This window comes from Gouania willdenowi, chromosome 12 (assembly GCF_900634775.1).
Source record: "Gouania willdenowi chromosome 12, fGouWil2.1, whole genome shotgun sequence".
NCBI lineage: Eukaryota > Metazoa > Chordata > Actinopteri > Blenniiformes > Gobiesocidae > Gouania > Gouania willdenowi.
Genome location: NC_041055.1, coordinates 20,911,320 through 20,936,474, shown reverse-complemented (window position 1 = coordinate 20,936,474; position 25,155 = coordinate 20,911,320). Strand labels below are relative to the sequence as shown.

The window sequence follows — 25,155 nt, the reverse complement described above, 5'->3', positions numbered from 1 at the left end:
CAGCGGAGGGCGAGGAGAAGGCACAGGCTGCAGAAAAAAACATGACACTCCTTCCTAGTGGTTAGGTTCATATTAATAATAAAAACCTTGTGGCCATCCTCCATGCTCCAAAATGCTACCACTATAGAGGGGATGCTTGGCCGTTGACCCTCAATTTCCGCTGACCCCCGATTTCCACTGGATGCAGCTCCGCTGTGTTACATTGATAGGTTTCCACTATGTGTTCATTTCCACCATGTCTGCTCCTTCCCAGCTGCGACAGTCTGGTGCCCTCCGCCAGATATACGCAGGACACCGGAGCACGACGCATTAATCAGCATAAGGCAAATTAAGTTAAAAACAGGAAATTAAGCATGTACTCCGCAATAAAATATCCAGTTACTTTTCAAAATAAAACACTTCAGATTATATTTCAAGTAACTACATCACCAAAACGTCATAATGTGTAAAAACAAAATCACATTCACTGTATTGTTTCCTCTCATACTGTAACTGCACTGCAAACTGCAGCTACTTTGATTTAGTTCATGTTTTACTGGTGCAGTTTTATCTCTTCTCTGTCGGCTGTTGCTAAAACATGTGGCTATGACAAATCCAGAGAGTCCAACCTCCTTGAATACCCCTTCGTTAGGAACGCTGACCCGTTCATCTGTTTATTGTTGCGTTTAGAACACATACCTCAGGCCTGAAAGACCAAACAGTGACTCAACACATGGATATGCTGCTTGAAATTATTCATGAAGGCCTACACATCTAAAAGAAATTGCATTGGCACCACAATAGCCTCACAGGCAGCACGAGAACAATTCCACGACATGACTATAATAAATCAACGTCTAGTTAAATCTGACCGAAGCTTGGCTGCCAATCTGCACTAAACAGCGTACAACCATATTTATATGAGCATATATGTTTTGCCCTGAGACACAACAGCAGTATACGGGATCTGGGATCTCCTGAACAACTGCTTGTCATCTAAGCAAAAATGTATAATGTAAATTTCTGAATATATCAAATGATTTGCGATGTATGTTCCACACCCTCCTGCTGAGTATAGCAAAAGTCTTTATTTCACTTGTGTTATTCACCACGTTCACAAAGCCAGCTCTGCACCTGCTGTGAGTGCTGAATGCAACAACGATCTAAGTGCACCAGGCCTCCATTCGCAGCGATGAAATGATTATTGGAGTAGGTGGAAATTAAGCAGTTTAAGCTTCAAAAGGAATTAACACCTCCCTCATACAGCGGGGTCTGAATAGACATGAGCACAGGAACTCGTGCACATGTCTGTCTGCAGCAAAGCAGACAGAATAGAACCATTCAAGTGCATTGTTTCTGAGTTTCTGCAATGTGACTTTATGTATATAACAATAAACCAGTCTGTACCCTTCGGGTACAAACCAAACCATCCTAAATTACCTTATTTTACTTTACCATATTCGTTGTTTTGCTCAGATTGTCACAGGTTGTTTACTCTTTCCTCTCATTATGCAGATGATGACATTGCAGGCGTGCTTGGATGCTCATCCTATAGAAAGGCATCAATGCAGCCCTAATTGGTGCATTTAATCATGTCTTCTTACATGCGATGACATGCTCTCTGTAAATGGGCTGGCATGTCTGAGCAGGAAAACACACTGCGTGAGGAAAAATTATAATCTGAAGAAGAAAAAAAATGCAGATCTGAGGGATGGTAAAGCTGCATTTAATGCCTTATGAAGATATTAAATGCAATAGCTGACAATAAATAGATAACCATCAGGGTGTGAAAAAGCTCATGGACAGCATTAAAATGTAGAGATGGGCGATATTACTGGCCAATATCAGTCATAAAACCTGACATTGGTATTGTTTTTTTCCACCAATAAAGAGAAACCGATGTGTGATGTTGTTTGAGACAACATATTAAAAATAAATACACAATATGTTTATTATAAGTGTTCCTATTTTGCACAGATGGTGCTCATTTTTGATCAAAATCAAGCGGGACATCACATTAAAAATAGCCCAGGGGTGTTAAACTCATTTGAGTTCCGGGGCCAAATATAAAGTAGTTTGATCTTACGTGGGCCACAGTTTTTAGGCAGGAAAACAAGCAATTTCAAGTTTGCACTTGGATGTAAAATGATACATAAAGTAGATAAGTGACAGATATCAGTCCCTGCAGGATTTTCTCTTCTAAATTTTATGGATTTTGTGACCAATTTTGATTTAACTTTGGGAAATTATGACAAATAATTTCAGGGAAATTGAGCCCTTTGAACAATTTAAGATTTAAAATGACTGCAGTCATGTGATAAAAGCATTGGAAAATTGCAATCCTCCAAATATTGTGGAGTTTCATTGAATTTGTGTATTTAGAATGGCTGAGATATTTACAACTGAATTTACACAATAATTAATGTTTTTTCTGTCTTTTTTTTACTTTCTCCTGCGGTCCGATATGGACGGTCTAAAGGGCCGGATTTGACCCCCGGGCCTTGAGTTTGACACAGGTGCCTTAACCTGTTATTTCTATAGAGAATTATACCATGTGACCTAAAATTATGTTGGTGGAGAAGGGATCTGTGTAACTATTGGTATTATGTATGTTGGAAATTGAATATTTTGTTTTGGACAATATCGCCGTATTGAATATCTGCAAAAAAGCTAATTTCAACCATCCCTAGTAAAATGCAATGTAAACATTTTAAATACATGAAATTTTTATGACATTGTACTTTAAAACATCTCCGAGTTGGATTTTATCCCAAAGTAAATATTACACTAACTGCTCTAAATGTTTTTGATGATGCAGATGAGTGTACTTTTCTCCTGTGATGTGGTCCCAAGCTGCTCTATGGTAAATTATTGAGGTTGCTTATTAATATTTCAGTGATATTAAACTGTGCCAAGGGACAGAGTTAGATAAATGTCACAGAGAGAGAGAGAGAGCTCCATGCAAAATAAGTTAACAACTCTTCACTTTTGGAGTGCAAAGAAATACATAAATTCACTTTTAATGAGTTCCGTTGGTCCTCCATGCCTTCAAAACAGTGTTTGATGAATAAATGTTGCTCTCTTAAGACGCAGCTAGATTTGATACATTTGGGTTTCAGCTTGAATAACCAATTATTTTTTTTTTTTTTGGGGGGGGGGTTGCACAGGGTCTTTCTGCACTCTTTGCTGTGGACCATGTGAAGGGCCCCTCAGGAGATCCAGTCACCAATGAGCTCCATTTAAAAATGTATTTACTTTCCAGGATACAAACTCACAAAGATAAATACATATGTGAGATGTACAGTAGTTAGTACTTAGTAAAGCTAAATACTGCTGATAAAGTTTTAGTATCAAATTAACCATATTTAACTGTTTATTTTCACTGAAATATTGGGTCAAATATTTTTAAGTGTTGCAGATTTGGTGTATGGGTTGTGGCATGTTAGACATAATATGATATATAAGATGTATTTTTTAAAACGCAAGCTGGATTTTTGCAAAATACGACATAATTGTTGCATTTTACAAATGTCATGTTGTACGATTAGTTAAAAGCTGTTTGTTAGTAGCTAGGAAAATATATATGAAGATGATAATTTTCTAGGAAATGTGATGAAAATGAAACGATTGCATAAATTAGGAGAAATAAAGTGTCCTTTTAAAGTAACTGCTCGCCTTCCTTGTTGTCTTTTAATCCAATTCACTTCATTTATCGAGCACATTTAACAACTAATAAGGTTTGACCAAAGTGCTGCACAATAAAACATAAAATCCAGATGTACAACAATGTGAAACACCAGTATTTAAAAGAAAATGTGTTAAAAGCCATAGCAAAAAGACGTGTTTTTAAAAGAGATTTAAAAATGGAAATTACCCTCTAATTAAAGTGAAACCGTCAACATTTGTTTTTTAAGACCAAATGGTGATTGTTGGTATTTAAGAAGCTTTTCAAATTGGTAACCCTTCAGACTATTCAGTGAAGTAACAGTTTCAGACCCCTGATCTAAACCCACATTGCAGGTGAAAACAATATTTCTTTTTAAGCTTGTGCTGCTCATTTACTGTTAGAATGTGACAATATTCCCTTTAAGTGTCTGGACTTTTTGGACACTAGGCAGCAGCTGTCTATGCTCTGCACCAATTACGGTACCATCCAAGTTTGGGAATCTCAATCCCATGAGATGTCTAGCGTGGCGCTTCAGTGGTGAGAGTGATGTCAAATCACAGCCTGATTTAATGAAGTGCTTTTAATGTGTTGTTACCACATTCCAATACAAGTGTTTGATTTTCACACCTTACCTGCATAAAATATGTATATTTTTTTCATTTCCATCCCTTTTTTTGTCTTCATAGGGCCATATTACTCCCAGAGGCCTGAACGTCCGATGCTACCAAGGGAGAAAGGGTGAAAAAGCAAAACAGAGAATAGTATAGATCAGGGGTCTGCAACCTGCGGCTCTGGAGCCTCATGTGGCTCTTTCACTCTTTTGCAATGGCTCCCTATAGCTTTGAAAAAATATTAAAATAATGAAATATTTCTTACAGATGGTATTGATGATTAATGACATTAACTTCAAATAAAATTATGGAAAAACAATGTTCACCTGAAAATAAATCACATTGTGCAATAACTCTGCCACCTTCTTACTTCACCTCCTGTAACTTCTACAGCTTCCCTAGTAAGACAACTAAACCAACAAAAACACTATTCTGGAAGAAATTAGAGATTTTCATTGTGTGGGGACAGATTTATTTAACTGTGAACATGCCGGCTTAAGGTACACGCTTGATAAATTGCAAGAAATTAGCAAATCAAGGTATATTTCCTAGCCCTTCAAATCCAATAATTCATGAAATTATTCGATATTATTTTAACTGTATAAAAATGTATACACCGAATTGTCTTCATTGAGAAGGTATTTTATTCGGCTCCAGAAGGACTTTAATCCAAGTGAGATTAGACAAAATGGCTCCTTTGAGAGTAAAGGTTGCAGACCCCTGGTATAGATCATCATTTCTAGACAAATAGACTCAAACAAAGAAGAAAAGAAGGAAGAATGATGAGTGAGACAATAAAACACATGATAATAACTGTGCAGAGTGATGGAGTTTAGTATCAGGCACAAAGAGGAAAAAGGGGAAGTTAAAGTAGCCCGTTGGTGAAGAGCAGAGAAAAGATGAGGTAGTTTGTCTCTCCCTGGAGCAGAAAAAGACAGAGACACAGATGTCAGAGAACAAAAATCCCCCTGAGAGAACAGGGCAAAAGCTGCTCGTTTCTCTGCTTTGCACTGAAACACTGTTCGTGAGAGGTTGAATGCCTAATTGGCTGCATATATATCTACATCATGACTTACTTCTGCACTGCATCTGTGGAAATCTGCTGTGAGGATTTCTGTGACCCGGGTGTGCAAATGGGATGAGGATGAATTCAGGATTGGCACGAGGCTGTAGTTTTCAGCATTATTCCGTTGGAACTTTATTAACCTATAATTTCACAGGTGAAAAACCTACGATGCATCCCCTGATTGTTCTTGGTTTGCAGGAAATTCATCAAAAAAAAAAAATACACTACCAAAGTTTTAAATGGCCTTCAGGAAACTCACAGATGCAAATTCCACTCAGAGGTTTTGGTGTGTGCACATTCCTTCAGAATTGAGATGTAGCATCATATAACAAACAGCATTTGTTTTAAATACTCCATCCTTCAAAGCATCTCCACAAATCTCCATTATTTGACTGCTTGGCTCCTTTAACCATCACATCCCAGTTCAACTATCCACATTTTCTCCCTGTGTAAACCTGACTGACCTAATATGGCAGCCGCTCAGCTGTTCCCCTCAAAATGTGAATCGATGGGAAATTATGAGAAAGAACCTGTGTTGCAATCCGACACTTTTAGGTGCACTCCTCATAAATTTATCAAAGGAACATTCTGTGTGATCTATGGATTTACATTTGTGACTTTATAGTTCAATCAAAGGAACAGTTGCTTCAATCAAAAAGGGTATTTTCAATCAAACATCATCTTTTCAACAAAAACACCTTTCCAACCAAAAGAAAAAAATAAATTAAATCAAAAAATAGCTTGAAGAATGAATATTTGATACCTAGAAAATTGCATTTGAGCACTTCTTTTCTTTGAAGTATTATTATTTGATTGAAACTATATGTTTTGAGATAAGTCATCTTTTTTTTTTTTGTATTTTGGGCCATGTTGGACATTTGCTTCAATCAAAAAAAAAAAAAACAGTCAAAGAAAAAGGTGTTAAAATCCAATATTCATATATATATATATATATATATATATATATGATCAAAAATAGAGCAAAGATAATCAGGCCACTCATTCATTCCATCCTGAGTGACGTGACGCGGGTTTTAATGAACTTTTGGCGCGCTGCTCTCATTCAAACTGCGCTCCTCCTCCTCTGTGTGTGTATCACGTGACTGACAGCCAGGTGTCAGGTGATGCTGCTGCACAGTGTGGATGTGTGGACTGAACTGAAGACTGTGCTGGAGGGGTGCACACCTGCACGTGGCGAAGACCCTCCTCTTCTTTTACGCGCGACCTTCGTCCTCCATCCTCATCCTCACTGCGCCTGTCGGCAGACAGACCACGGACCATGAGCTCGTCTCTGCCTAAAAGCGAGTCCAGCACCTCTCTGCTGAAAAGGCGTCCGGATCATGGTCCCCGGAGCCACCGCGGCCAACATCAGCCCATCGCAGCTGGAGGCGGGGAGGACTGTGAGCCCAGTGCGCGGAGACCTCTGTGCCAACCCAGGCGCACGGACTCCAGACATCCAGGTGATCATCAGAAGAGCCAACGGCAGCAGAACGGTGCTGCTGGGCACAGGGGGAGCAGGCATCAGCCCAAACCCAAACCCACCCATCAACACCCGGACTCCTGTGTGAGCGAGCCGCCTCCGTCACACCGACCCGACAGAAGAACTTCTCCAACCCCGTCCTACCCGAAAAACCTGGACGCAGCGGCTTTTTTCTTCGAGACCGGTGAGCGGGCCACTACGGGGTCATCGACCTCCAGCCTCAGCTCGGACCAGCCTGGGACCAGCCCACCCATCATCAAACCCGCCAAACGCGCCTCCAGCCGTGCGTCCAAGAGACAGAGCGCAGCTTCTTCTGAGTGTGACTCCAGCCTGCATCCCATAGTGAAGTCTGTCTTTGGACAGGTAAGGAGGATCAAACCTTTAACGTGGAGTGGACTTTAATCTAATTATAGCACCTCTGCTTTAACCTTTTAGCACAAAACCCAAAAAATCCAGAGTTAATGAAATGTTGCCCAAATCTTAACAGAGACATAAACAGGGCATTGCCTCAAAAGGTCAGGAAAAAACTGAATATAAAGCACAAGATGTCAAACTCATGGTCCGGGGGCCCTTTGGTGCATCAAATTTGGCTCGCAGGAGAAAGTAAAAATGACAGAGAAAACGTGAATCACTGTGTAAATGAAACTCAGCAATATTTGCTGGAGCTCACAGTTTTCCCAGTGCTTTTATCACACGATTGGAGTCATTTTTAATGTTAAACTGAAAATCTTTCTCAAATTATGACATAATATGTGCCTTAAATAAAAGGAAGTTCATCACAAAATCAAGGACATTTAAAGTGAAGATCCTGGGACTGATATCTATGGTCGGTTTCTGAGATATTTCGTCTTTTATGTATGCGTATAAGTGTAAACTAGGGCACAGCAATGTTGAAATTACTCGTTTCCTGCATAATTAAAATCTGTGGCCCACTTTAGATCAAACTGCTCTGTATTTGGCCCCTGAACTAAAATGAGTTTGACACCCATGTGATGTACAGTAGAGCCTCCATCTCATTTGCAATCTAACTTGGTTTAAATTGCTATATTTCACAAGAATATTTAAAGATCCTATTCCGAACACACTCTTATAAAGATGGTGGTGTGATAAAGCATTTGCCACATTTAGATAATAAAGAATGACCAAAAACTGTATCACTTGGAGAATAAGTGTGTTTTTTTTTTTCTAATTCATGTAAAAGCAGGATTTTACTCCAAAACATGGAAAACTGCTGAGATTTGGTTGGTCAGTTAAGCACGGGGAGCACTGTACATACAGTACTCATGTGAAGCTGCAGGCTGTTAAATGGCACACGTCTGCACCTCCAGCCCCAGCGGATTAAAAATGAATGCATGTATAGTTGAAATCTTTCTCCTGTATGTATCTGGTGTCCATTACTTCCACAGTGTGCTTTCATTGGGAGCGATGATGGCATCAGATTTCAGCCTGTGTGGAAAATACTTCAGTGGTCCAGCGCTGGCCACTCACATAAACACAAGCCGTACAGAAGATGTTGATGATAATAATAATAATAATAACAAAGAGGTTTTTGTCAGTCCCTGTACTTTTTTAAACGTACAATAGCAATGGTTCAGAGTGTTCAGTCTAACGCTGCTTTCATCTTTTTCCTCCTTTCATTCCAATCCTTTTGATAACCAGCTCAAGACGAGACAATTACCTCCTTGTGCTCTAATATGCTCCAGAAATAACTCCTTTCAATCCAGGCCAAAGCTTCAATCAGTCTTAAGGGTTTCCAGTGAGACAAAAAAAATCCATGCAGCAGTGTACTACATAACGCCCGCACAGCTGATGATGCAATTTCAGAAAAGAAAGGAAAAGTGTGACCAAACTCCATCTTTTGTGGCAAAAATGAATGAAGTTTTTGTTTTTTTCAACCGTGACTGCAATGGCCTTGGACCTTTTCGTGTTTTTAATCTGAAAGCGCTGAATTTACGGCTTTTGTGAAATGTTTTTTATGGGTTTTAGTCAATTTTAGAGCCCTCAAAATCAATTAATTCCAGTTAGAACATAGACATGAATCATTTCTGATGCAGTTTACCAGTGTCTGCACACATTTCTGTAAGTGAAGGCGAGTTGGATGCACACATTAACATTTGTGTGAGAGTGCGCCGTATATAGGGAATGTGTGAAAACCGAATGTCACCAGGTCATGATTTTTACTGTAATCCATTTGACCGCACCGTCATGTTTAATGTACTTTGTACCATATAAACAATTCCCTTTTCATTATGTAACACCAAGATCTGTATACAATCCCAGCTGAAGTTGTTCTTAAAAAGCTAAAAATAGACCACCAAGACCTGATTATGAGAGATTGGAGGCGGGCGTACTTGTTTTTTTTTGTTTTAGGTAAGGTTGTTTTGTCTTGGAAAAAAAGGAAGAAAAAAACTAAAACAACTCACTCACATTTCATAAACATGCCACCAAAACAACAAACGTACAGAAACTGACAAAAACTAAAACCCTGGTCCTCATTACATATAACTGAATGTATATTATGCAAGTTTCATATCATTAATCATTCATTCATTCATTCATTCATTCGTTTTGTTTTTTTAAGCAGAGACAAGAAAAAAAAATACAATACAGTACAAATCTTGTGTACAAGTAAAATCCAACAGCGAAAAACAATCAGAGATGTTCAAAATAGTAGATAAGATCCATATGCACTTATGATTTTATTAATATGTCTGCTCAAAAGGAAGGTTTTTTTTTCTCATGATTTGTATATTTTGATAGCGCTTTGACATGACTACTGTTGTAATTCAATGATATAATCCCACCTCCATTTCTTAATCATACAATGTCCATCATATTGATATACCATATGATAAATGAGACAGAGCGTGAGCGTCAAAATGTTGATGGTGAAAGCTCATGTGACCTTGAATGACCTTTTTTTTTACAATCACTCAAAGAAACGCTGCAAATGCTCTACTGGTTTCCTTTTGAAGTGGTTACATTCTGACTGATGAAATCCTCATTTTTTTCCTTTCATCTTTACATCTGTGAGTAATGTGGTTTTTACCCAGCAGAGGGAGCAAGCATCATTTCTGCCACTGGCTTTGAACTTGAACTAAAAGGGAGGATGGAGAAAATTCTACAATGTGTCACATCGATGTAGCAGGGGAAGGAAAGTGAAGAAAGGCTGAAATTGGATGAATCAGAGGGGATAAAAATCATTGGATTTGCTGGCAGACCTGATAATTGTTATATAAGAGGAAACGCTTGTCAAATCACACCACACTGACAGCTCTGAGACAATGTGAGGAAAGGTCCTCTAACACAGATTAACCACTCACCTTCTCCATTAGTTTTCCTGCACATGCTGCCACTCTATACATCTACTCCTCCATCTATCCTTGCATCCACATCAATCCCATTTTTTTTTATCTTGACCTTCAGGACACCCAGGAAAGGATGAGGAAAATGATGTATATGAGTGAAGATAAAAGATAAAATAGAGCAACCTCAATGTATTCACCTCACCATATGCCTCCAGCATGTCTACAGTGTATCAAGCTATTTTTAGACACGCTGGGTATTTTTGTGCCGGCGCCTCCGAAAAGCAGGAGGTAGAAAAACCTAATTTGTTGTTTAAACCCTTTTTCTTCAGACGAACAACTGAGCATAAGTGTCAAACATGCACGAATATGCTCAATGTTTATGGAGACCAATGCGACTGAAGGAGACAATCAGTGCAAGGCTTAACAAGGACACGGGGCGAATGAGTCACAGACCAACATGCAGGGAAATAAGCCATAAATATCCCAGTATATATTCTGAAGGGTGTCAGACAACTTGAGCCAAATTGATCCAAAAGAAAAGAAGGAGAACTGTGACGTCTCTAGTCTGCACATGAAATAGATGACGCAAGTCCTCTTTCTTTGTGCACATTTTTTTTTTTTTTTTTTAACACAGATGTTGATGACGTAAATATGTGCACAGAAAATGCTCAGAAAAAAATATTCTGGAGAAGAATATTGTCCCTCTTGATGAAATAATTACATTTTTCTTTTTATTATCAAGAAGATAACGTAATAATTAATATTAATTATGCCAATCTCCTTCCTTCTGCATCGCACAGATCCTTGAATCGGCAGCGGATGAAACATCAACTCAATTTGCTTCTTTTTCCTTAATTGCACAATGGTTGAAGGATTCATGACTTTTGAGTAATGCCAAAACCCCGAAACAACTATGTTCATAAGCCTACCCAAAAATCTATTACATAATTATGGCATAATGGTGTAACATGCATGGGAAACAAGTTTTGCCAATCCTGAATTCTTGAGTGAGTTACTGTAGGTGTTAGAGTGACAAGAGAAATGGACTCTGTAAGAGGAGGATGGATCCGGTTCCCGTGCACGCTGTGGTCTGACATTATGAGAGCTGACGGCCCCTGTGTCTGACGTCTGATGTGTTCTGAAGTTCACAATGAGCCTCCGGTGCGAGGCTGGATGAATCATTCCCAGAGCAATGCAGACGAGCTATGTGCAGATACTGAACGGGCCTAAAACCTTAAACAGCTTTGGTGGTTGGGGCTGTGTTCATTTAAAATCACAGACAAGGTCGACAGGAAGTGGTAAAGTACTGAATATTAGTGCTGGACGCTTCACTGTTCGCTCTACTTTTATTAATACTCTCTATTTTGGTGCCATTTTACAACAGAAAAACACTCACCAAGTATGAAAGATCCATGAATTTGGACTGTGATTTTTTTTTTCAGTTCAAAAGAGTAAATGTAACTTGTTGTTGGCATAACGTCAGCCATGATAGTGTTAGTAGCAGTTAGCAAGTGGCTAATCAATGATTGGCAACACTGTGGCTATCCGTACAGTTGGCGTATCAATATATCGACATTCGATCTGTACGCAGCGCCCCAATTTGGCCAGTTTAGGTCACGTGATAGGTCAGTCATTGGTCAGTTTAGGTCACGTGACTAAGCCTAAACCTAACACTAAAAATGATTGCGATGTTGGGTTATAACCTAACCCTTAACCTAAGACGCTCCGTACGTGTACTTCGGTAACCGTACCAATAGCACCGGGGGTTGTTCGTACGGCAACCATACAAATAGACACTTTCTTTTTAATTTAGCTAATTTATCAATGATACTATCATTTTTAGGTGTAGATGGGAATTTTCTGTCACATTTCCATCTGTCTAGGTTTTGTGTCCTCTTCTGGATGTTCCCCCCGCCTGGTGCTCGTTGACAGCTGGAGATAGACACCAGCAAAACGCCATAACCGTAAACAGTTACAAACGGGTAAGAAGATGAATGCATGAAGAGGAGGCTTTATGCATTGGGTGGAAGTTGTTGCTACAGTATGTAGTGATCAAATACAGACCTCCCATCTGATCTGGTTAGACAAGGAATAAAAAGACCTGTTTGAAAAAAATGATTCTGCCTCAAAGCTACTGATGGCGATACCTTTTTAAACAGATAAATCCATAGGCCTTATAAGTAATTTGCTTGAAAAAAACATGTAAAAATGTGAAATTGCCGCTTGAAAGTTATTAATCTCCGCTGTAAACGACACGGACACTGTCGGAAAACTTTCACGCATTGCATCATGAGATGTACAGTAAAGTCCCGTAGATGGATGCATAGAAGGGTTTTTACTTCTCAAGGTGCATTCACACTAAGGCTGAATGATTAATTGCATTTGCGATTTTCTAATCGCAGACTGCAATTATTTTATTTTTTATTTGTTTTACTAATAATTTATTTTAAGTTTGTTGGGAGTTTGATTTACCTAAAAACCATCCCATTGGTTAAAGCAGATATTAGTTCTTACTTTTCCTGCACTTTAGTATGTGTGATGTTACTGAAATTAATGGATATTAGTGATCTTCATTTTATATATATACTGTATATCTGTTTATTTTATTTATTTATAGACTGTCCTGTTATGTTCAGAGAGTGTTTAAGAAGTGCAGTCCACATGTTTCGTGAAACGTGAAGTTAGATATGTTGAAGAGGTAAAGCCACAGATTTGTTTGCTTTATTGTTGTAATCTGTGCTTTAAAATGTATATTTTATATTTAGTTAAAGTTTAAATAAATATGAAATTGTTTATCTAGAAACAGATTGATTTATTGCTTGTGTTCATTGAAAAATACATGACAAGAGGCCCTTGAAAAAATAATCACATATTAAATCGCAATTGCAATATTGAGGAAAGAAATCGCATTTAGATTATCCAAATCTTTTCCAAATGATTTCCAAAATCGTCAATGTAAATGATGCGACGTCAAGTGAAATCCTTTGAAAGTTGTACGTTCATCTCAAAGCTCTTTTAGGCTTTGTCATCTTTGTGTTATTGATGTCATTATTTGGCTTCACATTTTAAAACAAGTAGAATAGCATTTTGCTAAAAGTAGCATTTCTACTGCAGCATTTTACTTAACATTAACAATATCATACAAAGGAACAAAATAAAAGCATGACAATCAAACCATGTACGTGTTGTGTGCTGATCTTCCTTCTCCATTAAGTGCATATGTTTCACTGTTAATGTGAAGAATACGTTTGAATGATCATTTAATTTATTTTGATATTTTAAGACACAACCTGCCACTCTATGCCTACTGCTGTACCAATGTGTGTTATCCTGTTTTTAGAAATGTTCCATATTTAAAACGACTTGCATTTTCAGACATTATGCAAGACGACAACAGAGCGCACGTGTATACACGAGATGAGGCTGAGAGAGCTTTTTTAAGACAGTTTGTGTGTGTGTGTGTGTGTTTGCATTATTATGTGCTTTCTTTTGCATTCTCCAGAATCCATGTGTCTTTTTTTGTTCACATTTTAGCTTTGATCTGAGCATTAAGTGTGTGTGTTTGTGTGTGTGTGAAAAAGAAGGGGGATGGAAGCTGGCGTTGGAGTTAAAGGGAGAAAAAGCGAGTGTTATATTTTTAGCTCTGCAGCCCCATATTCATGTGTGTTTAATCGAGTGTGTGCAAGAGTTTGCATCTCTCTCTGTGTGTGTGTGTTTGTGTGTGTGTGCGTGCGTGCGTGTGTATGGATTAGTGTCTTCAGCGTCTCGCTCAGGGGAAGGTAATATGCTTGTCCGAGTGAGGGTTTTTTTTCTGTCACATTCGCAAGAGCTTGTCTGAAAGTGTGGAGTAGTGAGCTGAGCTAAGGGAGAGGAAAAGAGGGGGAAAAGGGAGGGAGAGCTGGAGTGTTGGATACATGGAGAGAAAGAGGGAAAGGGAAGAGGGGTGGGAGGGAGGAAAGACACTGCTGGAGAGAGTGAATAAGCAATCTTGCGTTTTTTTTTTTTTTTTACTCCTGGCACTTGCATCTCACGGTGATCCCATGCATGCTCCCTCTTCCTACGTATCTTTATGTGATTCTGATTCCTCCGTATACCTCTTGTTTGCATTCTCCTTCTTTGTCTCAGTGTCCTTTCCCTCCGATGTCCTCCCTGCATACTCCTCCACCTTTCCCTTCTTGTCCCACTGTTTCTCCTGATGATCTCCATGCTCTTCTCCTTGCCTTTTCCCAAGTGTCCTCTCACATTAGCCAGCGACCCACTGAACCTCCTTTCCCTTTCTAATCACTCTTACTCCAATGCATGCCTGGAAACACTTGCGGAAACACATGCATACACGTGCACTTGGATACAGGCACACTAACAAAGACAAAGTTAAAGAGAAAACATTTTTGCCATGGGTAACTCGGTAAAGTCGCTTAAAATTTTCACCAAGAAGGTAAGATCTGCTTTGAGGTTTTTCTTTCTGCTGTGCTTTGCCTTTCCCTGGATTTCCTGACTTTGGTGCATGCTTATCCTACACCTGTTTCTCCTCCTTGACACCAGAACAAAAACCCTTCTGATAGTTTCCTGTTGATTGTCAGTTTTGTTTCGAAGGAGATTTGCTCTTTAAAATGGATGAAAAACATTTATATACATTGATGTTTTCATTTGTGTGTGTCCACCTAAACCACATTATGGACACTGGGAAATTCAATTTCTCTCTTGGCTCATTACGGCAAGGCACATAAAGGTCGGAGGTTGACCTGCTCATAGTTATTTATGACCACCAACCTTTTAATACAGCCAGCATACATGAATCCCACCTTCCCAAGCCAGTGGAGGATACTGCCCTGTTGAACCCGCACCTAAGGGACCAAATTGGTCAGTCAGTGGAAACTTTCTCAACAGGCATGCTTTCACCTTTATATATCGCAGGCTTTGGGACTTTAAGTGTATTGGTGCATCCACTTTACAAGCCCTTGCATCTGCTGTCCTCTTTGAATCAGTGCATGCATGAATGAACCATCAGTGTAGAAGAGAGACTGTCCCGCAAATAGAATTTTCCTTCTTCAGATCAGCAGCTGCATATCCTTGAGGAGTCTCAATATGATAAGCAACTGTTGATGCCATCTGTGCTAAAATGGAATTGGAGGGATGTAGAAGTTGTTGCTCGAGTTTGGTCTGTGACACAACTTACAATTTTTACACTGTTTTTTTTTTTATTTCTTTTTTGTTATATAACTGCAAGCTCATGCCATCAAAGTACCTTTCTGGCACGACAAGGCCACGGACAGCCTCTTCCATGCATCACTAGGTCAGATTACCCAGTGGGCATCCGTTCCTGCGGCCAGAACTGTGGGAATGAACTGGCATTAGGACTGTCGTTGTAGCAGATGGAGCGTGAAGGTCATTTGTAGAGAATGAAATGATGCGTATGTTTGCTTTCAGCAGAAGAGTGCACGGTACATATGTTTCTTTAGGGCTGGGCGATTTTGCCTAGAAAAAAAAATCTCGAATTTTTTAAAGAGAAATTCAAGTTTTGATAACATTTTCAATTTTTTTTTTTTCTTCAGTGCTCTTAAAAATGACTGCAGACATCAGATATATTGTCAAAAGTGTAACTTTATTGCTGTGATTGTCCTCAAGAGTTAAAATGCATAAAACAATCCCAAAATAAAAAGTAAAGGCTCTGTCGTTCAAAAATTACAAGTTTTAACCCAGGTTTAAGCAAAAGTGCAACAGCAAATTTTCTGATTAAGAAATCAGATAAATACATATTTTATAACATAACATTACAAATAAAAAAAAATAACTCTTTCCTTAGCATCTCTGTACAGTGCGAATAAAAAATGAAACATGCCTGTGACACACATACAGCCTACTCAAAGGGTAAATAAATGTAAACAAAGAGGGGGCTGGCTCACATAGCGCTACGGTAACCCACAAGGACGGAACGTGAAGAAGTCCGAAAAAACTGGTGAAAAAAAATATTAAAATAAAAAAATTATTATTATTGTTATTTTTTTACTCAAATTTGTAAGATAAAAATTGTTTTTATCTACAAAATCGATAAATCGATTAAATTGATTTTTTTTTTTGCCCAGTCCTATGTTTCTTTATTATAGATTTTTGCAAATGTCATGTTTTGAATAAGGGGCGTATGGAGTGTGGTGGTGGGTTAATATTATTGTGGAGTATTAAAGCTGCAGAAAGCGCTTTTGTTCATTTTCAACAAATCAAAGCTACTTTGCGCAAAAGTCTTTGATTGGAGGAACTTTATATAGATCATTTTGAGTTTATTGTGCATCCGAGCTTGACCAAGATTTTCAGCTGGAGCAGAAACCATTGTTCAAAAGGGCAGTTTGTCTCCTGGATCAGGCTGATAGTGCAGAGTTTATTCAGAAACAGCCTTTTTTTCATGGCCAAGCTGTAATTATCTCATTTTGATTAACCTGTGGCTTTCTCATTAACCAGGGTTTAGAATAGGAGAGCAACATCTGCCCTTTGGTCGATCGGCTAATTGGCTTTTATTTTTAAACGGCTGAGTTGACGTCCTCTTAGAAAACACAATGAGCAATTGTCCCTAAATGAAAAGTCTCAAGTGGATAAAATAGGTTTGGATTTTATGTTGATTACAAGGTCGTTCATTTGTATTGTTGAATAGACATTTACGTGAATTTATATATAAATCCACATGAGACACTTAATACAAACACATTTATGTAAATATAATTTATAATGAACTTCATTTTATTTTTCTTTCACCTAAATAATGCAGTTATTTGGACAATAACTGCAATTACTCAGGCATCATAGCTTTGGGAAAATAATGACCAGAAATCCTCCGACTCCTTAAATCCTAAACCATATTATATCAGTGAAAACGTGAACTCAACCCACATTTGAATTAAAAGTGATTATTTAAAAAGGTTAAATAAAATTGATCAAGAATGTCTTTAATGGACAATAATAAATTAAAAGATATAAAAACACAAAAGTTCAAAGTTTATTTTGTTCTCCACTGTGAACAACAAAATCTTTTTTTTTTTTTATGTCTTCTCTCTATATAAATAAAAAAAAGTCTCTTTAAGATAATTAGGTTAAATTGATTACTTACATGTTTACAGACTAAAGAACTATACAAAACTAGATCCCCTTTTGACCTTTCATAATAAGAGCACAAACACATACCTGCAACTTGTTTGTAATATTGTAAAATTAAAGTTACATAGCAAGAATGGCTTGTAGCAAATATTAGCGTGTGTTAAGAAGTAGTTCCATAGTTTCACTTTCTGTTTAGTAAGAAATCTATGGCATATTGAAGAGATTCTTTTGGTTGGGTTAGGCGTTGTAAAGTGATTAGTAAACCATCATTATGTAGATCGAACCATGCAGGATGGTGACTCGGGATACGTTCATAGATGGCATCAGTTGCTCTGTCATGCTTTGACACCTCGTGCCTCTTTGACTGACGTGACGTGCTCACCGTTCTACGACTGACCGACATTTGTCAGTCACCTCTGGTCCTCCTTTGAACCCCCGCAGGCCTCCCTCATGTCTCCGTGTTGGCTCCTTGTTGACGACAACAAAATGAGTCACAGTCTCTACCCCTGTCTTTGCCTCTGCTCCCACATCTGCCCCCACCCCACCCTGGATGCTGCTCCAGGACCAGAAGAAGAACTACAAAGCAGTGCAGTCCTGTGAGGAGGGGGGATCTGGGGGGGCCAATCTTGAGCCACTAGTGGCCCTGGCCCAGAACGGAGCCAACATGCACAACGTGTTGGGGCCTGCATGCATCTTTCTACGCAAGGGCTTCGCTGAGAGCCGACAGGCTGTACGTAAGTCCAGAAAATATCACGTGCATGCTTGATAAGAAAGAGTAGCACACAACACAGAACACACCAACTCTCATTCTGACTGCGGTCGCCACCTTCCTGCGTTGTGCCAGGTGTAGCACTCGCTGCATGTGGGAAAGAGGGGCGGGGCTGAGTGAAATGTCTCAAAAACCTTCTTACATTGGTAGTTTGTGTGAAATCCCAAAACTACTGGATGAATCTGTTTTTGTGTTTGTCTATTTATGCATGAAGATGCTAATCCAATGGATGCTGAATAAGGGTTTTAGTGTCTGCGGAATAGTATTTTTTTTCTTTGTCTCTGTCTTAAGTCCAAGTTTTTTTTTTTTTTTTACCTAGGATGATAAAACAGTATTGTTGTGGAAAAGTCTCCAATGTCCTATCCAAATGGTTGAAGCTGAGTCTCTGTAATTAAATGAACTGTTAATGTGTGTCGTATTATGGATTTACATCTAGCTTTGTTCAAATGCTTTACAGTTATTCAGTTTAACAGTAGCACAACTAAGCCGCAGATTTAAAGCTCAGATTCTTGCTTGGAAAAACAAACATATCATCTTAACTGCCCTAAAATCCATCTTTTCTTTGCAGCGTTTTCCTCTCTAGCTGTAAAGAAACCCAAAGACTTCTGAACCTGTAGAGCATCATGATATATTTTGTCATTTGCAGCATTGCGTTGTATGGAGAATTCTGTTTGATCGCATGTTTATATTAACATAGATTATGAAATAAGATTGGAAGTTAACCTTGTTTTGGTGTCCCTCACAGGACCGAGAGTTGAGGCCTGAGGAAATGGATGGTATGTCAATACAAACACAACTAGAAATAAGGCTTTTTATAGACAGTAAGCACATTGATCACATATCCAGCTACTGTGGTGTTTGTCCCCAGAGCTTCGCGAGGCGTTCAAGGAGTTTGACAAGGACAAAGATGGCTTTATTGGCTGTAAAGACCTGGGCAACTGCATGAGAACCATGGGTTACATGCCAACCGAGATGGAGCTAATCGAGCTGAGTCAGCAGATCAACATGAACTGTAACTAAAACTGAAAGAGCAACATTGAATTGTGTGATTCTTCTTTTTTTGGCATCTGTGAAGGTTCACAGCAATTTTTTTTTTTTCCCCAGTAGGAGGACACGTTGACTTTGAAGACTTTGTTGAGCTAATGGGACCAAAGCTTCTGGCTGAAACAGCTGATATGATTGGGGTGAAGGAGCTGAGGGATGCATTCAAAGAGGTAAAGACCATCACGCTTTTTAGGGGGAAAGAGAGTATCACTGATGGGTCTTTGTGTTCGAACATCAAAGCACTCCTTTGTCTTCTTAGTTTGACACTAATGGTGATGGACAGATCAGCACAGCAGAGCTCAGAGAAGCAATGAAAAAGCTGTTGGGACAACAGGTATAAAGACTGTCTTCATCCATCCATCACTCTCGCTACACTCTGTTTCACCAGTGTTCCTATTTAAAGGTCCCACTGTCATTCTGTTTTTCACCCATCTCCATTTGTTCTAAGAATCCCAAGAACATTGCATTTGAGGTTTATTTTCCCAATTTCGCGTTTTCCAGAGTTTTAGCCTCTGAGAAGTCACTTAAAGGCTCAAGTTTTGTGCTTATGTGTTAACATCGTTGGTATTACAGTAACTGTATTATGTGCCATCTTTGGTAATAGTGTCACAGTTGTAAATGGGGTTAGGCAGTCTTGACTTTAGCCTAAACCCCTTTGGTCAGGAATCAATTTAGCTCTTAAAATACATGTTTTATTAAAGTACATGTTTTTTTTTCTTTTTTTATTGTAATGTACAAGATCTCTGAAAACATGTGACATGTGATCTAAATGTTTATAATGACCGAAATAAATTACTATTTCTACTTTCTGAGAAATTCTACACAAACGCGCTGATTTGCGGCCTACTTATGCATATTCATGAGTGGGCGTGTTTATAGGCGGGACACTGACGCCCTCCTCCCACCCACTCCGTAGCCGAGCTCATGCTCAATGCACATATTCGTGGGCGTGTCTGTTTACATGTCAATCACGGCAGAGAGCTTCCTGGAGGCGCGGCTTCTCCAGCTCAGTGCCGCGTCACATTCGTCATCAAAGTGGGAACGCGTCATCAAAATTGGAGCGAGGTGTTTGGGCTCACCCTGCAGTAAGAAAGGAGCAAATCATCCTCTAACTAACCATTGAGGGAATCAATGAAAAAAAACACTTTGGGCTTGTGTATGAAGGCCATATAGCACTTTATGATGTTTAAAGCACAGAAAAGTTAATTTAGCTTAACATGGGCCCTTTAACCCTTCATCTCTAGGTTGGCCACAGAGATCTAGAAGACATCCTACGAGACATCGACCTCAACGGAGATGGACACGTGGACTTTGAAGGTACATTATTTTGGATCTAAGTAGATATGTCAACATGTGTAGATCTAAATCCCCCCCCCCCCCCCCCCCCCCACTGCTTGTGAGGTGAGGAGATGAAGAGACAGGTCTGTCTGTCAGATTATCTATGTGTCATAGGGATTAACTCACCTCATAGATTAACCCGCCGAGCAGAAGATACAGTACATTCAGGCTTCCAGGGAAGAAAATATTCTAATGTATTTCTGATGTCAGATGCACAAACATAGTTTACCCTTCTACAGCCTGAATGTAGGTCATCAGTGGAGATGTTAAAGCCATATTTGATTAAGAGACGTTACAGGAAAAACGGATAAACAACTAATGTGTAGAATGCCAATCTTGCTAAATTCACCAACATTATTCGTTCTTACTGAAAAGGAATTAATCATATGCGACTAAATAGCACTTTAATCACTGCTCCAGTTCAAAAATTGAATCTTTTATTTTATGGATCCAGGTTATGAAGAAAACCCCCCAAAACGTTCTTTTAACTTGTAAATAAGAACAATTAATCTGTAGCTCTGCACCAATCTATGAGCATACAATGTTTTTGTCAGCTACAGGCTTATAATAGAGGTCAAGTCTTGCATTACTCTATTCTCAACTGGTGGGCTGGGACCCAAAAGTGGGTCGCAGACCTGTACTGGGTGGGTCGCGGACAGCTGGTTAAAAATAAATAAATGGCTTATTTAATGTCTCATGTTGGACTTGTCTTTTATTTTGAAATAAACTTTTCTTTTGACAGGCATGCTATGAAATTCATGTTGCACAGGAAAATATATAGATTTGTTTAAAAAAAAAAAAAAAAAAAAAAAAAAAGATTATATATGTTTTTTCAAGATCTATTTTTGAAAAACTAAATTTGGTTGATTGAATTCCAAAAAAAAAAAAAAAAAAAAAAGTGGGTTGCGATTGATGACTATGACAAAATGTGGGTCCCAGGGTGAGACCAGTTGAGAACCCCTGCTCTATGATATATAAAAATGTGGCACAATTTTTTTTTTTTTTGCATAACGATACATGTGAGACCCCAGAGATTCACATTCTGGCTGGAACGTGAATTCTGCCTAATTTTTTTGGTTTCAAAAGATTTCCACCCACGTCACAAAATAATCTGTAATGAACTTGCTATGATCAGTATGTATAAACTGTTTACTGAGGCCACGGTACAGTGTGTACGTCACTAAAGCCTTCCGGTTTTCTTGGAAATGGCCGACTGTTGCCTGGCAACGCTTGTGATTTTGTTGCCTAATAAGCTTTTTTGTGCTTGTAAGTGCTTTAAATGAATCCAAGCCTGCCATTGGCTGAGAAGATTTGACCATTTTTCAAGGGTAAAAGCCCTCATACTGAGCTCTGCTGCTCATCCCACAAATTCCTGTTCCTTTGCATGTACAATATAACCATTATGACATCTCAGCCACACTGCATTGTGGGATCGGATCGAAGTCACAGTAACCCAAAATACGTGCATGGTAAATGACAGAAATACAAACTACTGGCAATTTCAAGCACTGGAATTGATGAATACAACATGTTGATGGTTTTAGACTTAGTGGATAGCACGTCCCCCTCACAGCTCACAATCGGATCTTTTCTGTGTAGAGTTTGCATGTTCTCCTCATGCTGCGTGGGTTTCCTCTGGGTACTCCGGCTTCCTCCCGCCAACCAAAAAACTTGACTTTAAGGTTGATTGGAGTCTCTAAATTGCCGTGTGAGCGGTTGTGTGTCTGTGTGTTGCCCTGCGACGGACTGGTGCCCTGTGTGAGCCGGAGATAGGCAACGGCGGACCCCTGCACCTCTGAAAAACAGGAACAGGCGGGTCTGAAAATGGATGGATGGAATGTACGGACACGGAAGCCGAATCGTGACAAATTAGTTTGATATTGGACAGTCGATCGACATTCGGCTAAAAAATGCTCAATAGCTTCCATAATTTTGACCAAATATTTTTTTAACTATCTAATCCCACTTTCAAACCAAACACAAAGAGGTTTACAAAAAATCTGTTTTTTTGGTGGAAAATGTATATAATACAAATGTTGGATCACATGTACTTTTTACGATACCACAATTACAAACATGTACAGTACATAGCATTAACTGTTTTAATTAGACGAGTGCATGAGTAATGTTTGAGCAGTCCTTAATAACACAATGTGGGCTGGGCAGACTGACTTAAAGTGCACTGAATATACTAAAAACAGCTTCACAGTTCATTAATCATATAACATTGTAAATACAGTACCAAGAGATTAAAATCAAAACAACACCCCATGTTATAGAAATTGCTGCTTTACTACTATATATCATCGTTAGTTGTAGAGTTTATTTTATGACGGTACAAAATGTTCTAAAATGTTGTAAATTTAGGGACAATGTTAAGTTCTTAAACGTTGCAGCACCAAACGACAATTAACACACAACTTGTTGTATGATGTACAGCCTTTGTGATTTAATACATGCATATTGATGTAGTTCATGATTATACAGTAGGGTGTCTTGAGTGAGAAGAAAATTTCAACTTTTTCCTTTATTTACAGAATTTGTGCGCATGATGTCCCGATGAGCGAGCTCGGCCGCTACAGCACCGGAAACCTCGGCTTGGAAACCTTAAGGAATCTGTCAATGCACAATGAAGAAAAACATATCAGTCCTACCCTGCAACTGCCACACTGACGTAGCCAGAAGCTACTCTTTTACAAATGCTGTTTTTTTCTAAAAGAAATAACAAGAAAAACAACAACAAAAAAATCCCGGGGCTGCGTTTATTACTTATAATATAATTATAATTGATGATACTTGAGCTTTTTTTTCCTCTCACACACGGTGATGTGAAAACACGTAGCACAAAGAAAAAATGTTCTAAGGACCGCTGCAAACAACCAAAAAAAAAGAAAGAGGCACAGTAACTTTAATGCTGAGAATAAACTGAGCACAAGTACAAAAGGCAATATAGAAACTTTTCATGTGATCTTGTCAAATTTGTTTGTGCTTTGCGTGTGTTGTTGGTGTTCCTCTTCATGTTTTTGCTCTATATACATTTGTGGGTAAATCCCCAATAAGGACAGACTGTTTTGTTTGGTTATTATGTGTAACATTAAGTTATAACAATATGACTATTTTGCTGTGATTTTTATGTGCATTACAACTAACTATTTTGCCTGCAAAGAAGAACATTTTGCTCATGTGATAGGGCTTTTTATTTACATGTAGGTTTTTGCACCCTGCCTGAATACTGAGTTATGGAACAAGCAGGATGGTTTAAATGTGTTAATCTGTTAGTTAGAGATATGATATTTTCTTAATTGTTGTTTTGAGTTTTACTTTGAACCTTTTATCTTGTCTATACCAATGTATTTATCTTCTCATATAATATTTGTCCAAGGGCAGTTTGAGCCTCTTTATCTGAAGAGCCAAAGAAAGTTTACAAAAATATTAATCTACTGTTTTATTGAAAAATGCTGTGTGTAAGACTCAAACAAATGCTTGAAATGTCCTCTTGTTATAGGGACGGATGCACTAAACGTTTAAATCATAGGAGGTACGATAAATCAGATTTTTAAAAGGGAAATCTTAGGTTGGTATTGTACGCCTCAATCCGTGTGAAACTATGCATGTTATGACGAAAATGCAATTTGTAGCAAAACATATCAAATAAAAATGTTTCTGTTTCAACGAGAGTGCGGCGTGTGATTCTGAAGAACATCTTATTTTTTAACGATATTTTTGTTTTCATGAGGAACGTGTTCAGTTGAACATAACACATGCAGGGAAAATAAGAAAAAATAACATTCATAACGACAAAACATAAAATGAAAGCAAAATGGTCACTTAAAAAAAAATAATAATAATTCTACTATTGCTTTAAATAATTTCAATTTCAGGATTTGCTGAAATTTTGTGACAAATTAAATAATTAAAAGAAACAAAGTCATTTACTGGTTTTTACCTATATTTTAGTTAGTTATAGTTATTTAATGTCACCAGAAAGACCAGGATACTGTCTCGACTTGTACAAAGGATGCAAAACAATAACGTGCCCTAAGCCCTAGGTTCCCAAAGTGGGGTACGGGTACCCCCAGGGGTACGCAAATTGTCATAGGGGGTATGGGAATAAAAAATTAAAAACAATGACAACATTGTAAACTAGAATATAAATAGAGTAGTTAATGTTAATGCTCGGTAATGCTAGGTTGTTGGCATTGCTAGGTCAATGCTCATACTAGGTCAATAATAATGCTATTGCTATGCTAATGTTACGGATAATGCTAGGTTAATGCTATTGCTCGGTTACTGCTAATGCAGTGCAGTGCGACACAGGCCAACATCTGCATCCTCACTTGCATTTTCTTCAGGAAATGCAAATATTTTAGATATTATTGTTAAATATTAATCCTCAACAGGATAGGTGAAATTCACTGTAGGGCTACATTGTTTATGACATTAAATTCTTGTGTTTTTTTAAGGGTGCAGGAGTAGGGGGTACATGGCTTCAGATTAAATGTCTGAAGGGGTACAGGACTGTGAGAACTTTGGGAACCACTGACCTAAACCAACAGGTAATCTAAGGAGAGTAAGGCTGGCTCTGATTGGTTGAAGGCAGCCTTTCCATGCCTCCTGCAAACTGCTTGTAGTTCTTGAACTCCCCCTAGTGGTAGTTCAGGAGAATTCCAACTTGGCAAGAACACATTGATGTGTGATTTATTTGATTTGACAGTTTTGTAGCAACAATTTTGAATAAAAAATAATATTGGGCAAATCAAAAAGTTGAAATGTCAAGAATAAAATCGAAAAAAATGTTGAGATTGAAGTC

General features: G+C 38.5%; 1 protein-coding gene across 6 annotated transcripts; it reads left to right on the top strand.

The window, feature by feature from the left end:
- Positions 1–6,474: 6,474 nt before the first annotated feature.
- cabp1b (calcium binding protein 1b) lies at positions 6,475–23,877 on the top strand. 6 transcript variants are annotated; one of them, XM_028463070.1, is made up of 8 exons: positions 6,475–7,166; positions 17,757–17,924; positions 18,709–18,739; positions 18,832–18,975; positions 19,068–19,177; positions 19,267–19,341; positions 20,252–20,324; positions 22,883–23,877. In XM_028463070.1, exons 1-8 carry the CDS (start codon positions 6,603–6,605, stop codon positions 22,906–22,908), a joined length of 1,191 nt encoding a protein of 396 aa, XP_028318871.1. In that variant the 5' UTR covers positions 6,475–6,602; the 3' UTR covers positions 22,909–23,877. The 6 variants fall into 6 exon arrangements, with proteins under 6 accessions (XP_028318871.1, XP_028318872.1, XP_028318876.1 ...); XM_028463075.1 differs by lacking the exon at positions 6,475–7,166 and adding an exon at positions 12,061–12,093; XM_028463074.1 differs by lacking the exon at positions 6,475–7,166 and adding an exon at positions 13,766–13,890.
- Positions 23,878–25,155: the final 1,278 nt, after the last annotated feature.